The following is an 18,007-nucleotide window of genomic DNA, read 5'->3' on the forward strand; positions in this document are numbered from 1 at the left end:
TTTTTTTTTCAAAGTCATACTGCCTACAATTTAGACTGGATTGTGTGGCTCTGTCACCTTTCATTGGTAAACTCTGATAGGTCAGGCAGGTGAGTTCATGAAAATGTGGTCACGGCTCAATGTAACCTATTCAGAACTTCTCTATAATATACACTATCTAGAAACCTAACCAGCCAGCTCACAAATGTAAGCTTGTGGTCCAAAGCCAGACAGAGTATGGTAGCTCAAAATAAAACTTCTTACTGCCAAGAAAATGGTAAGTGATTCATGATAGACATGCAGATTTGCTAGGTGCTCTTTTCAGGGTTCCTACTCTCAGAATTCTAACACACATATTTAGGAGGCTAAGCAACTCTAGTCACTGAGGTCCAGATGAATAATACATGGACAGGGGCCCAAGTATAAACTCTAAGGATTCATGTTGAATACAGGCCCAACCTGGGATGGCCATTTACTGCCATTTCCTACCACATCCATAGCATCTTAGAATCTTGATTCTTGACCAGTCCATACCCCAATATTACCATATGCTTGGTCCATACCCTTCGAGAACCACGGCGGCCCCGTAGCTTGGAGGGTGGAGGTGCCAGCTGAGATTCCCCCAGATCAAGAGTGTAAGAGGGTGGGGAGGCAGCACGCATGCTCTTTACGACCTGGATACTGTCCTCAGCTAATGGAGGCAGGCCCAACTCTGCACGCTTCTGTATTTTGAGAGCCTGCAGATGCTCAAATCCACCAAGTGTAAACTAGAGAGTAAAAAGGAAAAGGGAGGTTATCTAATATCATCTGGTCAGTCCTGAGCATGCTGCATTTATGTATTTGGAAATACACACACACACACACACACACACACACACACACACACACACACACACGTACACCCTAGATTCACATGGGGTTAACTTAGGATATAAATAGACCTGACATGTTGAGATACCCTATACAGAGGCATTTCCCATGGCGTTAACAATTAGTTATTGTTACATACACATGTGTGTGTGTGTGTGTGTGTGTGTGTGTGTGTGTGTGTGTATGTGTGTATGTAACAATAACTAAAGGAAAAGAGGCCATGGATTTCAGAGAGAACAAGGAGCAGGGATGGGGGCATGGAAGGTGTTAGAGAGAGGAAAAGTAAAGGGGAAAATGATGTAATTATATTGTAATTAAAAAATTGTTATAAAAAAGAAGAGAAGAGAGGGGAAGGGGGGGCAGTAATCGAGAATGAAGTCAGAGAAACATGGACAGAAGGAAAGAACCCCAGCTGCCGATTCCTCACACTGCCTCTTGCACATGAAGAAGCAAACATTGTCACCACTTCAGTCTGAGGCTCTCTAGGGTCAGAACAAACCACAGCATGATTTACTGACCTGGGGTTGGAAACAGCACTAAACGTTAGAAGGGGAGGGGACACCACTGGAAACCATTTAAAAAATAGGAGACAGTCCTCCCTTTGTTTTGTTTTTTGAGCAGGGTCTCAATGTGTGGCCCAAGATGGCCTTAAACCTTCAGTCTTCATGCCTCAGTCTGTTGAGTGCTAGTTTTACAACCATGTGCCACTGTCCTCGGCACAATCAATTTTAAGGAGCACATTCAGATGCTATGGTGTCCTAGTGTTGCATAGTTTCCTCTGTAATCAAGAGGTGGTTCACCCTAGGAGGCCCACTGAGAGGGTATGCTGTTCCTCCAGCCCTATAGGATGGGAGACAGAGGGAGACTATAGGATGAAGGGCCAGATTAAATAATAAATAAATGATTAATTATATACTTGTAAGGACACCCATTCTCTATTAGAAGAAAAGGCATGCATTAATCTTAACATTTCATGGCTACAGAAACAGGTACAGAATTGTCCAAGGTTCACTGGTATAAACAGTCAGATTCCAGTGGTCAGCTAGGGTTCTTTCTATGAAACATGAGTTCTCTTAGAGAAAGGTGCCATTGACATCTTCAGCTCATGGGGTGGCATCCAACAGATTCCTCCAATAGAAACAGAAACCTGATGGTACAAAAGCTTTGATGACTCCAGGTGGGCCTCTTGTTCCTCTCAGTTAGCTGGGGCTAACAGCTGGCTTATTCCGCTGCCTAGCTCTGACCAGGTGAGATGGGAATGGAGATCAGCCACTCACCATAACCACCTTCCAGAGCAGAAGCAGAACCTTCTTTATTGGAAAGTGAGGGGCCAGGCCACTGCAGAATTTGGTAACCATGGAAAAGAGCAGGAGGGCAAAAGGCTCTTCATTATGTGTGGAAAAGCCTGAGGTATAACGAGAACCAAGAGAAAGAGAGATGAAGTAGCTGATATCCTACCCTAAGATCCCTGAGTCTGGGTGCACTGAGGAAGGCACTCACCTCCCCTGAAAACTTCCAGAGCACTTTGTCTTGAGAAGGAGGCATAGTGAGACCCCAGAGGGAATTCCCTTAAAGGACAGGATTGGGGCTATTATGGTAAAATAGTGTGCCCCCACCCCAGAGGTTATTAAGATAATGCTTTCGGGGTCATACAAAATAGGAAGTAACAATAATGATGTGGCTTTCTAGCTAAAGGAATCAAGGTATTTCATGGGCCATACTTTATTCTTTACTTATTTACATTAATAAATATATTTTTTTAATGCTTTCACATTCTACCCCTCTCAGATGACCACTTCAACTTACATTAGAACAAAGTCCAGTTTTTAAGGAACTTCAAATCTTTTCCCCACAATATGGGATTCATGATGAAATGGGAGAAGAACAGTTATCCTCATTTCTAACCAGGGGAACTAGACACACAGGGATGCAATTAAACCCAGCCCTCGTGTCCCATGAAACATCTGTCTTAAAAAAGAAAAGATGCTGATTTTAAAAAGAAAGAGAGAATATAGGTCCACTTTCCTCTGCTGGGTTTCCACTACTTCCCGTCCACCCTCAGTACTCTATACCCACCCCTCCTCAAGTGCCACTTCTTACTTAATTCAGTTCGGAAGGTCTCTCGGGCTGTCCTCCACCCACAGGGGTCTATTTCTCGCTCCAGGCGGATATTTTCCACCATTAGGTACATGACACTCAGCAGCACCCTGGAGTTACAAAAGGATCATAAGAGATTCCCAAGGCAGTTCCCAGACTATAGGTACAGACTTCAAGAATGTCATCAGTGGGAGTCCAATCAGATAAGATTAGTTAAAAGGTAACTTCTCACTCATCCGGGATTTGGAAAAAGGGTAACCCATGCTAACCACACCTCTGTCCAAAGCCCACGGTCCCCCTCACTCACCTGAGCTCAGTGCTGTCAGCAATGGAGACAGCTGGTTTCCGAAGGGCGCTACTAGAGGCCTGGCTGTTGCTGCCATAGAGAGGAAGGAAAGAACAGGAAGCCATAAGGTCTCCTTCCTCCCTGTGCTCTCCCTCCCTCCTCACACAAACAAATGCCTGCCATCCCCTGGTTATGTATCCACAAGGAAACTGATCTAAGGTATAGGAACCCGTAGAATTCCCTTGCTACCTCAGGAAATCCTCATCTATGGTGGAGACAGGCAAAAGGTGATATCAGCCTCTCTTGTGATTCCACACAATGCTTACCACTGTGCCGGACACAGAACAGATACTAAGCAACATCTGACATATAGTAAACAGACTTCAGTGTATCTAAAGCTCCTGGACAGCAGGCACAAGAGAAAGAGGGTTCGCTGTAGGAACAGCAGCAGATAAGGCCACCGCTACAGTCACCACTCATGAGGGAAATAATTTCTGTCACATTGACAGAAACTGGTCTGTTCCTCCTGCATTGTGTTTATTATGGAAAAAGTTTCCTTTATGAATTCCAGAGTTGGGCTCAGCTGAAAAGGTGCTTAGATTAAAAAGGTAACCAAACCAGGATAGGCCTGTGAAGCTCAGGATCGTAGCTGCGCTTAGTTCAAGCGTAGGGAGCAAGAACAGAGTATCCAGAAAGCTGGTAGGGGAAACTGCCAGTGAGCTCTGAGTGGAGATGGGAGCAGACTCAGCTCTCATAGGGAAATCTACTGAGGAAATCCACAGACACGAGAATCCGTTCTTCAAGAAAGTTTCTAAGCCAGCCCCCTCCCAAGGCTTCTCACTCGATTTCCATGTGGAGTAGCTCCAGGAAGGCTGAGAAGGTTCCCATCTGATAGAGCAGGAAGCAGTTGTATCTGGACCAGTGTAGCACATCGACCTCTGAATCACATTCCCCAAAAGTGCCTGGAGGATCAGACAGGCACAGCAGGAGTTGAGAGGGGGCAGCTTCCTACCCTGCCACATGATCCTAACATTTTCCCAATATTCTACAGACCAATGAGGCTCACAGAATTTGGGCAGTGCCCATGAGAACTTCCTTAAATGAGTGAGTCAGTGGAGAAAAGAGGTAGTCTCCTGGGTAAGTCAACCTTAAATCCCCCCACCCGCCAGAAGTAGATCCTAGGATAAGGACTCAAGTGCAAATATTTGGGAATGGATGGCTCTTCAGGAATCACCAGAAGAGGAATGGGGGAGTGAGAGAGGGAAGGGAGGCAGCTGAAAGAGCTCAGTCTCGGGGGACTTTCTGGACATAGCACAAAACACACAACTCAGAGTTATCTCACTCAGGATTATCTTCTCAATCTTGTTAGTCATTTTTATGAGGACTGAGTCTATTAATTCTCCCCGCTCTCTGACTGCCCAGCATGGGCTGCAGGCAAAGCCCTCAAGGAAAAGGGTCTTTGTCTTGGCAGTTAGAAGCTGGCTGGAGCATCAGACCCAAGAGATTCACAAGTACCACCTTATCGACTGCACTCTTCCTTTCCTAGCTCTTCTTCCCATTTGTCGTTCTGTTGTTTGTTTTTTACAGTTCTTAGTTCCCAATCTGTCGGGTTGCCAGCAGTCCTCACATGCGTGCTCTAAGAGCTTATGTTCATTTTCTAGCAAGACTATCTCAATGCTTCTTCCAACACCTGGCTGACACGTTTCTTCTGGGAAGCTTTCCCCAATTAATCTCATTTAGTTCTGGTTATCTCCAAATTATTCCCAGCATCCCCTCCTGCAGCTGTGTTGGCTTGAATCTTCAAATGCCAATGAGAAACCTCAGTGCTGGTGCCAGGGCACAGTTGATGAAAGCAGTGTCTGTGCTAACTCTATTGGTGGTACCTCATCAGCCCTCCCTACACGGACTCTTTTGCCAATCTTCATATACACTTAGAGCCCAGAGTAAAGAGGGAAAAATCCATGTAAGAAGTTGTGACATGCACAGGGTATGATGACCTATGTCTGTAATCCTAACTTAGAAGGTAGAGGTAGGAGGATCAAGAGTTCACAGTCATTCTCAGAGAAAAAGAAAGAAAAGAGAGCCAGGCATGACAGCACACATCTTTAATCCTAGCATTTGTAAGGCAGAGGCAGATGCATCTCTGTGAGTTCGAAACTAGCCAGAGCTACAAAATGAGACCCTGTTTTTAAAAAGACAAAAGAAAGGAAGAACCTGATGTGCTTGGTAAGATAGAGGCAGATCCCAAGAGATCCAGAACAGTATCCAATACTGTCTCTTGATCTCCTTGCAAGGACAGGCTACTCCTACCGTGGCAAGCCCTGTCACTGAGATGTAAGAGACCCTGCTTTATCCACTCCCCACCTGGTTTCTACCCCTATCAAATCAGTGAAAACAGACCCTTACCTTGGGCTAGATAGAGAACCGCCCGGGCCACCTTAAGCCGTTGTTCCCTACTGACCACCTCCAGTCGGTCCAGAAGTCCCATCATATAAGTCTTTTGGGCATCTTCTTCCAACTCCAGCCATTCCTTAGTGTCTTGCACTAGGGATATAAAGCCGTGCACAGCTAATGTTGGCACTGCTACTTCTTCCTGGAAAGGCCCTGATAATATACCCACCTCTGTTCTCAGTTCCCAAAAGATTCTTTTCTCCAAAACCTTTTCTTACTTAAAACAGGTTTTTTTTTTTTTTGTGTGTGTGTGTGTGGCACTGAGGACTGAACCCTGGGCCTTTCACATGCTAGGCAAGCTCTACTGCTAAGCTACACTCCTAGCCCAAGCTTTCCTTATTTAGCCAGGAAACATAAGGGATAGAAAAGGGACCCAAAATGTCCTAGTCTGAACCTACTCTGTGCCCACATCTTCACCATTCCCACTTTTGTCCACAAGGTATAGTCTGTTCTCTGCCCTTCCTTAAGGAGTCCCTCTGTCTCCATGCATGTCCAGCTCCTGGGCATCCTTACAGGCCCACCACAAGAGGACCCCTTCCACATTAATGCCCAAACCAAAAGCTCTGCCCTAAACACTCTTTTACATTTCGAGTTTCCCTCTGGGCCTTGGCTCCTTGTGTGCTATGCGCATTCCCCACTGCTATCAGACTGCACCTTATTTGTAGAAGCTGCAAATTACTTCCACATCTGCTTCCTGTATCTCTGACACAACAGATACTCACCACATATTTGTCAAATTAAAAATTAAATTGCCACTGAGAAAGTAGGGTAACAGATCTGAAGGGATCACAGTAAGGGCATATAAATCTACTACTGGCAAGGGCAGAAGTTAAACATTAAGGACTAGGTTAGGCACAGGATTCCATCGGGCAGTAGGGCATTAGTTCAGTCTTGCTGAGCCATCTCTCTACTTCTCTTGGTTTCACCTTCTCTCTATAAGGAACTCTATATTCCATATGCAAGGAACAAAGGGTATGTGGTTGGGAAGGGGATGAGGAATCAAACTTTGATTTAGCCTTTTACTAGATCAGACTGGGATATCAATGGAGGGAAAGAGCATGTTTCTGTGAATAGGGATGTAGCATTACCTTGAGTCTTGAAATCTTCTTCAAAGCACCTCCTGTTAGTGGTAAATTCCAGGTTCTCTGTGTAGCTATATAATTCTGTAGCAGAAAGACAAAACAGTCACATTTAGAAGCCCCAATGAGGAATCTAGAGTACAGAGGATCACTTGAGGGAGCTGAAGGTTCCAACACATTCTTGTGTCCAATTCAGTCTAGAGCCAGTTCCCTCCCTTTCAGAACAGTTAAAAATAGCCATGTGTGTCCCTGGGTGATTAAACTATGAAACCTGTCGTCCTGCCAGATGGCTGGCAGCAGAGAAGGAAGCCAGCCTTCGACATTTGGTAAGGGCCAGGAGGGGGGTTGGAGTACAGGGGGTCTAATGTCATCACTTCTGTTTCTTAGGGCTGCAGTCCATTCAGCTCTGCCAACCCAGGCCAGAACTATCCTATCTTTAGGGAAGAGAAGGGCAACACAACTCGGGATCTTAGAGGCAAGATTCTGTGCTGTTTAGGAAGGCAGGACAAGGGCTGAAAACAAACAAACAAACAAACAAAACCTCACATGCTGGTTGGGAGCCAGTTTCTTTATGCTGAGTTTCCTTGAAGGGTACAGAAATTTAGGTTCCTACATATGGCTACCTGGGCAGTTGATGTGGTAAATCATGTGGCAAACTGAGGGTTGCCAAAAGATTTTGTGTTTAGGAAAATCTAACCTTAATGACCTATCCTTTGACTATAAAACAGGATAACGATGTCCCCCATCTTTCCAGCACCAGAATATTCACTCTGCACCCTCATTTTACAAAGACGATTTAAAAATCAAGTATCTCAAAATCTATTCCATCTATATCATGAAGTAATAGGAATTTACTTATATTCTAGCCAACTAGCTAAAGATTGAGAATTACTTGGAAGTTAGAACTCTTAAATTTTGTGTCTCAGAATCTGGGGATGGCCAGAAACAAATCTCAACTTTGAATCTTAAATATTAATCATTAACTCATTAATGGAAATGTGAGTATATGTGTTTTTATTTATTTTGATCAGGAAAGTCAGGAAAGCCCAGTCAGGAAGGTAAACAGTGCTGAACTTTGTCCTTATTTTTAAAATGTTAATGAAATTTCATATACAGATAACTATAAAATACATTTAAGATAGCCATGTATCTTTTACTCAGATTAAACAAATATTACATTTGTCATATTTCCTTCAGACTACTCTCCAGTCTTACTCCTTTCTTGGGAAGTAACTTACTATCATGAATTTGGCATGTATTCCTCACATGCCCATTTTTAGATTTTTACTACATATGTATCTGTCTATAAACAATATACCAGGGCTGGAGAGATGGCTCAGTGGTTACGAGCACTTGTAACTCTTACAGATGACCAGGTTCAATTCCCAGCACCCATATGGTGGCTCACAACTATCCATATCCTCACATCCAGAGTACACATGTAATATACATACATACATGCATGCAGGCAAAACACTCATACACATCAAGTAAAAGAAATCTAAATGTAAACAATGTATTTGTGATAGTGTTCTATTTTTAATCTTAACATTATTATAAATTGTATAAATTCTTTTTTTATTGCTTCTTTGCCTCGACTTTGTTTTGGGTATTTATTTGTGAAGTATGTTGATACAGACCAATTATGTTAATGGCTATATACAGACTGACTACACTTATATGCTAGTTTATCTATTCCCCTGCAGATGGGAATTTAGGTTGTTCTTAATTTTTCATAATTAAAAACAAGGCTGAAATAAATGCTTTTTTTGTGCCCAAGGATAAAGTTCTTCATATTATACATCTAGGAATAAAATTACTAGGTCATAATATGTGTACATCTTCAACTTTATTAGATATGACCTAATGCTTTCCAATTTTATACCCTGCACCTTCATACTGCTACACAACACATAGCAGTCTAGAAAAATGCTCATTAGTCCTTTGAGGTTTTTTTTAAATCATGAATTAATTAATTAATTTTGTGTCTGGGTGTATGAGTATATGAGTGCCATACTGCACATAGAGAAGCCAGAAGATAACTTGTGGGTGTTAGTTCTCTTCTTCCATCACCATATGGGTCTGAGGTTTAAACTCAGATCATGAGGCTTGGTGGCAAGTGGTCTACCTGCTGAGCCATCTTGCCAGCCTTTAAGTTTTGCAGTCTGATGATTGTGAAATAATATCCTGTTTTTTTTTTTTTTTACAATACCATTCAGTTCTACATATCAGCCACGGGTTCCCCTATTCTCCCCCCTCCCACCCCCTCTCCTTACTCCCAGCCTACCCCCCATTCCCACCTCCTCCAGGGCAAATCCTCCCCCAAGGACTGCGATCAACCTGGTAGACTCAGTCCAGGCAGGTCCAGTCCCTTCCTCCCAGACTGAGCCAAGCGTCCCTGCATAAGCTCCAGGTTTCAAACAGCCAACTCATGCAATGAGCACAGGACTTGGTCCCACTGCCTAGTTGCCTCCCAAACTGATCAAGCCAATCAACTGTCTCACCTATTCAGAGGGCCTGATCCAGCTGGGGGCCCCTCAGCCTTTGGTTCATAGTTCATGTGTTTCCCTTCATTTGGCTATTTTTTTTTCAATAATTGAGTAAAACCGTAATTTATAATATCCTGTTTTAAAAAATGTTTTTTCTTCATTAATTAATTGAACATATTTTCAGATACACATACACACACACACACACACACACACACACACACACACACACACTTTCTTTTGTGGTGCTGTGGATCCAACAGAAAGACTCATGCATGCCCCTTTATATAGTCACTGACTTTCTGAGCGTTCATATCCTTTGTCTGCTTCTCTATCAGGTTAGTCATCTCATCTTTGTTCATCTCTCTTTCTCTCCACATATTCACATTCTAGAGTCTAATCCTTTGTTCACGATTAAACCTAGCTATTTCTGTCACTCACTGCAAAATTTATTCACTGTGCTTATTCACCAGAACTTCTGCAAAAATGTTTGTCTTTTTATCTGAAAAAGCATGTCTCAAAGTGTCATTTCCATGTGACAGAATATTTAACTTTCACACCATCTCCACCCAAAGCTCATTTATTAATAACTAGCATTCACAGCACGTGTAACATGGAGGCCCTTAATGTGAGGAGATCACGTTTGCCCTATTCTAAAACACATTGCCCTATTCCAGACAGGGAGGAGCAGCTCCGAATTGAAAAAGGAATGGGATCACTTAACCCCAGCTCACAAATATCTACAGCAGAGCTCGACTGTGAATGATGCAGGTGATATGTCCAGCCTCACTCAGCCAGCCAATTACCGATAATCTCCTTCAGCCACGACTGGAATTTTAATAGGGACAAGTGTTAGGGAAAGGAAGGAAGACAAAGGAGAGAGAGACTGGGATAAAGAAAGGGTGGCAGAGAGAACAGGCACACAAACACATGGATTATAGGATGAGAGAGGCAAATAATGGAAAGTGGGGAGGACTGATTTGAGAGTGCATCAAAAGAAAAACAATGATGGGGGCTGGAGAGACGGCTCAGTGGTTAAGAGCACTGGCTGCTCTTCCAGAGGACCCGGGTTCAATTCCTAGCTACTACATGGCAGCTCACAACTGTCTGTGACTCCAAGAACCAACACCCTCACACAGACATACATGCAGGCAAAGCATAAATTCACATAAAATAAAAAAAAATAAATTTTAAAAAAGAATGACTAGGAAAGAGGAATAAACTGAACAAATGAAGAATACTACCAACAAGGGGAATTCACAGAAGGAAATGCAAGAGATATTTGTTATTGGGTTGGGGGAAGGATATAATGGTAACAGCCCTTGTTCAATAGCTTTTGTTAAGACCAGAGAAGCTGCCAGGGGAGATTACAGCCCTGTTGCTTTCTCAACCATGTTTCCACTCACTACTGACCCATCTATTCATACCTGACAACTCTGCTGCATGCCCGTCTGCATCTCCATATTCAAACTCCAGAGTAGGGCAGTCCACAGAGCCCTATAATAGAGAAAATTTTCCAGTAATGGGAAAAGAGGTTGTCAAAGAAAGAATATACCCTAGTTTCACCTTTTTCCCTCTCTTGGAGGCCAAAGTCAGATCAGAGAAGCATCTAGAAAGTCTTAATTGGCCCTTTCATCTGAGAGACAACCTCCCCTTTCAAGCCAAAATCTGAGGCCCACGCAGGGGAGGGCTGGGGGGATTCCTATCCAGTATCAGAGTGTCTAAGTAAAGGACAGAACAATAAACAAGAATGAAAGCTGCCATCTGAAGCAAGGCCTGGTAACATGTGCCTATGATGCTCCATTCTGGAGGCAGAGGCAGGAGGATCCATGCTTAAGGTCAGCCTGAGCTACATAGTGAGATATTGTCTCAAATAACCCCCAAGGGATTGGGAGTGTTGCCCAGTTGGTGGAATGTTTGTTTAGCATGCACCAGGCCCCGAGTTTGACCTCAAGTACCCCATAAACTGGGTATGGTGGCATACACCTCTAGTCCCAGCACTCGGTTACATAACCAACTAAACAAGCAAAAAGAAAGCAATGATTTGAGCCTATATCTAATCTACAAGAAACAGAGACAAGAGGAACGTCTAGCTCATGTCTAGGAAAAAAAGATAGGCAAAAACCAAAAGAGGAGAACTGAATTCTGGCCCAAGTTCTGTCATTAGCCCACTAAATATGTCTCATGCTGAAGGTTCCTCATATACTAAAAAAGAAAAAAAAAGGTTTTGAGTTCTAACATTTAACAACTAATTATCCAGAGTTAGTGTAAATAAGGTAGCATTTACATTCCAAGTTGTATCAAATAATAAATTTCTATGATATTGTATGTATAATCCACTTTAAAATATTTTAATACTCTCACTCTCAAACCTGTTAAGATTTTATGAGTATTTTTTAGTATACTTTTATATGAACTCTATTTATTTAGACAGTGCTGGGATTGCAGACATGCGCCACCACCTAGTATATGAGTTGCTGGGAATTAAACCCAGGGCTTTGTACATGCTAGGCAAGCACCTTACCAAATGTGCTACCTCTCTAGCTGTTTTCATTTTTTGTTTCTTTGAGACAGGGTCTAATTCTATAGGCCAGGATGCCCCAGAAATCATTATGTACTCCAGACTGGCTTTGAACTCAAAGGACAATCCTGCTCCAGCCTTCCAAGTATAGGATTTCAGTTGTGAGTCACTGTGTATAGCCCTATGTGAATTTTTGAAATTCTGAATTTTGCTAGGCATGATTGCACACGCCTTTAATCTTAGTACTCAGGATATAGAGGCAGGAGGATCTCTGTGAATTTGAGGTCAGCTGGTCTTCATAGTGAATTCCAGGTCTGCCAGAGCTACATAGTGAGACCCGATCTCAAAAATCAACTAAGCAAAAATAAATAAAATTTGGATCATGATTCTGTTGCATAATATGTAATCACGGCTAAGTTTACTTCTCTGTGCCTCAGTAGAGTATAAAGTAAATATTTGGTCTTTGCCCTGGGTTCCTAGCACAGTGTTCCTAAAATCCTTAGATCATTCTGATGGTATTGTCTGTTACTCAGGAGCCCATTAACTATACCAGAATTAATATTACTGATAACTCATGGTGGACCCTTATATAGTTCTAAGTAAGGACTGACCCTACCAGAAAAAATAAGCATGTTGTGAAGCTAATAAGCATTGCTCTTATGATGGTGGGGTGTGGACCATAGATGGAGCTCAGTTGCATGGCCAATGGTTTAACTGCTCCCTGTCATGCTCCATATGGAACCCTGGAACAGGGACTGAGGAGCTAGCTCGGTCAGCCAGGAAAGTTCTTGCTATGCCAGCACGAGGCGCTGGCAGTCCTTTGAACCCATGAGTACATGTTTGTAATCTCAGTGCTGGGGCAGCCATCCTGGCCAGCTGAGGCTAGTTCCTCACCAGTGAAAAGTCTTTTTTCTCAAAAAACAAGGTGAATGGCTCAGGAACGATACCTGAGATTACCTCCTTGGCCTTCACCCACGTGCACACACATGTTCACATCCAACTGCACAGAAAGGAAGAGAGGGTGTGTGTGAGAGTATCCCTGAAACAATGACTTGCAGTTAGGTGTTGATGAAAAAAAATGGCTGTACTAAGAGGGTGGTGACCCTTAGTTAGAGAGGGCATAGAATCTCTGCGCCAATCCAAGCCCACATCTTGCCTTATGAATCTCTTCTATTTGTTGTTGCTGATTTGTACCTTTCATTTAAAAATTAGAATCTTAAGTATATACATCCCCGAGTTCAGTCATTCTAGCAAATTATCAATCCAGCTTAACAGGGGTAATGGTAACCTGAGTTTTCAGTTTGCAAAGAAGAATGTATACAATCTCAGAACCTCACCTGTGACTGGCATCTGAAGTAGGGGCAATCTTGTGTATGCACTAACCCTGGGTAATTAGTGTCAAAATGGAATTCACATGTACGACATTCGGTTGGCATCAGTAATTATTGTTGGAAAATGCTCAGTTTTCTCATCCATAAAATGAGGACAATAATAAGACTTTCTTCAGAGGGTTATTGTAAGGACTAATGAGTTAAGTACAAGAAAGGCCCTGAGCATTTATATATTTGTGCCACTTGTAAGTCTCTTCTAGCAATTGTTTCAGAAGCCCTACAAAGAAAACTATCTTCTCTAAGGACTGCCCTCTACTGGAAAGCAAAGAGGGAAGGAAAAACAGATCTGGGCACTGCAAAGATGATAGGGGACATACTGACAAGTATATCCTTTGCATTTGAAGGTGGAGGAAAGCTAATTTTTCCAGCAAGGCTTTTCGGAGGCAATGAGCCCAGACAGAGATGGTTACTGCAGTTATTCATCTCTAAGCATGAAGAATGCAGCTGCAGAAATTCAGCAGGTAAACAGCAGTATCAGGAAAACTCTGGGTATCAATGTTGAACTCACTGGCAAAAGCAAAGTACTATGAAAGCCTTTTCCTGACGAAAGCTGGGATAGGTGAGGATCATTCCTCTGCTTCAGAAGGGTGATCCAACACAGCACTCAGCAGCCACTTTACTTATTTGCATATTGTCTGTCTCCCTGCCCCTCCTAGAATGCTAGTAGCTCTATCAGGGCAAAGACTCTGCCTTATTTGTTGACATATCATTAGCACCTATTAACTTCAATGTTATCCCCTGAAAATATTTGATCAAGAATAATGTCTCACTTCTACTTGGTGCAGCCAAGATGTAAACAGCTCTCCACCATGCCTCCCACCATGAAAGACCTCTAAAACCATGATCCTTTCTTGAACTGGGGTGAGGTGGGGGACCCAAACAACCAATGTCTCTTTTGGGGAAGGAGGTACAAGGCATTTCTAAAAGAAACTCCTAGCAAGGAAACCTTGACTGTGCAAGATGGTGACTTTGGGGGCAATGTTTCCCCCTCTAGTTTTACCTTTTAGAAAACAGGAGCTGGGGGTCTGGGGGAAAGCTCAGTGGTAGTAAACATGCTTAGTTTTGTGAGGCTCGATCTCTGTTTACCAAGTAGACAAATCACTTTGGAAACTGTGATGTATTATTCAGACAAACCACCATGGACCCCCTCTGCCACTTAATGAGAATGATGAGTTATAAGTACTGACCAATTAATTATATGAGCTGTGCTAAGCACTTTATGTTCAATTATTTATAAGTGTTAACCCCATTTTACACAAGAAGAAACTGGAGCTCAGATAGGTCAGGTAATTTGCCCAAAGCCACACAGATAATAAATGGTAGTGCTGGAAAAAACAAACAAACAAACAAACCAAAAAACTGACACTGAACTTGGTGGTCTTGGCCACTCACTTTGCCAGGTGTCTGATCTCAGGAAGGTTGGTTTTCTCTTTTTTTACTCCCAAGATGACTTCCCCCCACCCCATCCCACCCTCTGCCTCTTTTTTGGTGCTGGAGATCAAATTTAGCACCTTGAACATGCTAGGCAAGCACTCCATCACTGAGCCACATCCTCCAGCCCTGTGTCTTTTGCGTAGGAAAATGAAAGGGTTGGTTCACTTTGGTGGCACACACTGTCATCCTAACACTTGGGAAATGGAAGCAGGACGATCAGGAAAGAGCTCCAGGCTCTCCTCAGCTAACACAGTGAGTTCAAGCCCATCTAGGGCAAATGAAGCTCTGTTGTCAATGGCTTTTGCCCTGAGCTGTCTCAAATAAGTAAACAAAGATGAAATCAGTTAAAATAAGGGCGAAACCAGATGACCTCCATAGCCCCTTCCATATGCGACATTGCGTCCCCCTGACTATGCCTCCCCCTTCGCGCGCAATCAGGTGCAGTTTTGCTCTTGACTAATAGATGGAAATTGGTTGGATAAGGTGTGTGTGTGTGTGTGTGTGTGTGTGTGTGTGTGTGTGTGTGTGTGTGTTGGTGGTGGGGTAACAATAATTCAGTCTTTTCACTGTCCTAGTTAGATATCCAAATAGTCAAAAGAACCCGTAGCTGCACCTGGGACAGCTGACCCCAAATGCCGCTCTGGTCCCACCCCAGATTTAATCTTTTAACCCTCCTAGACAGGGGCGCGGTGTCCGTGGAAGGCGCTCCCCGAGCCACCTCCATCACCCCGAGGGCAGGGAGGGGATAGCAAGGAAAAGCAGGGGCTCCAGGCTGGTCTGGTCCAGTCCAGAACCAGTTGCTGCAGTCTGGAGCGGGAGGTGTGCTGCTCGCACGCCTGTCCACCCTTCCCTCCCTCCTGCGGCCGAGCTCGGGCTCCCACCCCTCCGGGCAGCACCTCTGCGCGCTGCTTCCCCATCAGTAAATGGGGGTCCGAATTCCAGCTTCACCCGGCGACAGCTACCAAGTATCTGGAAAGTAGCTGTTACGCTCTTCGCGCGGGTTAGGGAACCCGCAGGCAACTGGACTAGCAAGCCGGCGACCCGCAGCGGGAAGGGACCCGGCTGTGGGCCGCGTCACCTCAGTCGCCGCTTCCCGCCGGCGGACGTCTCCCGGTTCCTCACCTCCGACTCCCGCCGCTGGCTGCGGAATGCTTCCCGGCCCTTGGGCGCACCCGGTTTCCCTTTGCCGCCGTTGCCGTTGCCGTTGCCGTTGTCATTAGCGGGCGAGCCGACGGGCCCGGGCGCCGCGGGGTCGTCCATGCTGGGCCGGCTCCCTTCAGCAGCTCGCCTCAGCGGTTCCCTACGGCAGCTCCGCGATCTGCCCGGGGCGACCCAGCCACAGCGCGCGCCCGGAGCCAGGCTCCGCCCCCTCCGCTCCTATTGGCTGTGACTGCTCTCTGAGTCCCCGCCCCTTGCTGTGATTGGCTGATCAGCCGGCCAGAGGTGGGGGCTCTTTCAAGGAATCGTTCCCCCTCACACCCCGGCTTTTGCGCTGCACTGTGGCTGGCAGCCGGGGACTAGTTTGGCTCCCCGCTCCTCCTCTCTGGACCCTGAGCTCAGGCGACTTAGCTCCGCGCTGCCTGTTCTTTTCAACGCTGTCCTGTCTCACGTAGCGGCCTTTCCCTGCGAGCCCTGGTCTCCGCCCCTGTTCCACTGCAGTCTAGGTCTCTGCGTGACCGCGGACCAGGACCCCCAATGCTCTCTGCTGCAAGCCTCTCATACCCCGCTTTGTCGCAGAGAAGGGCTTGGCCCTTTGGGATAGCCTGAGCCACCACACCACAAACCTACCCTCTCTGGAAGCTGTCTGAAGAGAACTCTTGGTAGGGAGACTGGGAGTTGCGGGAGGAACGTCCCTGAAATCCCTGACGCCCTCGAGGGGCTGCTCCTCTTTATCTGTCCTGAGCTATGTGGGCACCTTTCTCGTGGTGCGAATAGATAGCAAGCCCCACCCTCACCCGCTGCTCTTTCCTTCCCTTCTCTAAAGCATCCCTGGGCGGGCGAGAAGGCTCAGTGGGGAAAGGCACTTGCTTCTAATCTAAGCCTAAAGTCTTGAGTTCGATCCCCGGGTCCCCCATATGGTGGAAGGAGAAAACAGACTGCTGAAAATTGTCCTCTAACCTCTGACCTCCATAAGTACTCCGCGGTGTCTTCCCCCATTCCCACATATACAAACAATAAATATTTAAATTAAGAAAGAAAACAGCAACAACAACAAAACACTACACCCTAAAAGCTCCAGATAATTGGACAGTTGAAGGCCATGGGTTCTGACCTGTCCTGAATTAGACTGGCAGATCTGAAGGGAATGGGAGGGACCAAATCGCTATCCTAAACTATTGCTTTAAGAAGATGGTGGTTGGTGAAGGGATCATTGAGTTGGGGGCTGTGCCAAACACTGCACTAGGTGTTTCCCAAGTACCACACCTTTCTGACAAGATAAAACACCATGGCCAAATCAGGTTTTTTACTAATTAGGAAACTCATAAGCGCAGAGAACTCCATGGGGATCCCAAAGTATTATATTGCGTCGTGTCTCAATGTAGTAAGTATGCGGCTCTGTGGAAGAAACCCATTCTCTCGGGTTACTATAGTTTTGGCGTTTCAGTTGCTGCGATAAAACACCATGACCAAAAGCAACTTGGGTAGGAGATGATTTATTTCAACTGACAGCTTACAGAGGGAAGCCAGGGCAGAAGCTGAAGGAGAAGCCATGGAGGAATGCTGCTTACTGGCTTGTTCCTCACAGCTTGCTCAGCCTGCTCTTTTGTACAACTCGGGACTACTTGCCTGCCCAGTGGTGTCAATGCCCACAGTGAGCCAGCCCCTTCCACAGCAACCATCAATCAAGAAAATGCCCCATCAGCTTGCCCACAGCTCAGGCTGCCCGGGGAGGCTTTTTCTCAACTGATGTTCTATCTTCCAAAAATGACTAGCTTGTGTCAAGCTCGCATAAAATTAGGCAGAACAGCTACTGCTCTTTAAGATCCTGCTTATGACCCTTTCTCCTCTAGAAAGACTCTATCTATCTATCTATCTATCTATCTATCTATCTATCATCTATCTATCTATCTATTTATTTATTTTGAACTCCCCTTACTTCATTCAGGTGTGTTGCTGCCAAACCAACTTGCTGGGATCCCAAACTGTGGTATTTTTATTCTCCTGAAACAATGCAATGATCCCTCCTTTCCTATATCTTAAGGACACTTATGTTCTTTGTAGACATGGTCTCATATTGTACCCCAGGACAGCCTGGAACTATGTAGTCTAACCTGGCCTTTAACTCATGGTCATCCTGCTTCATCCTCTTGAGTACTGAGATTACAGACATGCGACATTGTACACATCTTAACCTCATTTCTTTTTAAAAATATATTGCTTATTTATGTGTATGGGGGTTTTGTCTGTTC

At 44.7% G+C, this 18,007-nt stretch overlaps 1 protein-coding gene across 1 annotated transcript in view; it reads right to left on the reverse strand.

Annotated features, from left to right (window-relative positions):
* The window catches only part of Strip2 (striatin interacting protein 2), a 50,148-nt gene extending 34,202 nt beyond the window's left edge, over window positions 1-15,946 (reverse strand). The window contains exons 1-9 of the mRNA XM_028866188.2: window positions 15,720-15,946; window positions 10,679-10,748; window positions 6,772-6,846; window positions 5,639-5,776; window positions 4,074-4,194; window positions 3,254-3,322; window positions 2,950-3,056; window positions 2,127-2,254; window positions 543-746 (exon numbers count right to left, since the gene is read on the reverse strand). Coding sequence (XP_028722021.1) covers window positions 543-746; window positions 2,127-2,254; window positions 2,950-3,056; window positions 3,254-3,322; window positions 4,074-4,194; window positions 5,639-5,776; window positions 6,772-6,846; window positions 10,679-10,748; window positions 15,720-15,857 — 1,050 coding nt within the window. The 5' untranslated portion in view covers window positions 15,858-15,946. The remainder of the gene's footprint in view (window positions 1-542; window positions 747-2,126; window positions 2,255-2,949; window positions 3,057-3,253; window positions 3,323-4,073; window positions 4,195-5,638; window positions 5,777-6,771; window positions 6,847-10,678; window positions 10,749-15,719) is intronic.
* Between the last annotated feature and the right edge of the window lie 2,061 nt (window positions 15,947-18,007).

This window comes from Peromyscus leucopus, chromosome 3, assembly GCF_004664715.2.
Source record: "Peromyscus leucopus breed LL Stock chromosome 3, UCI_PerLeu_2.1, whole genome shotgun sequence".
Classification (NCBI taxonomy): Eukaryota; Metazoa; Chordata; class Mammalia; order Rodentia; family Cricetidae; genus Peromyscus; species Peromyscus leucopus.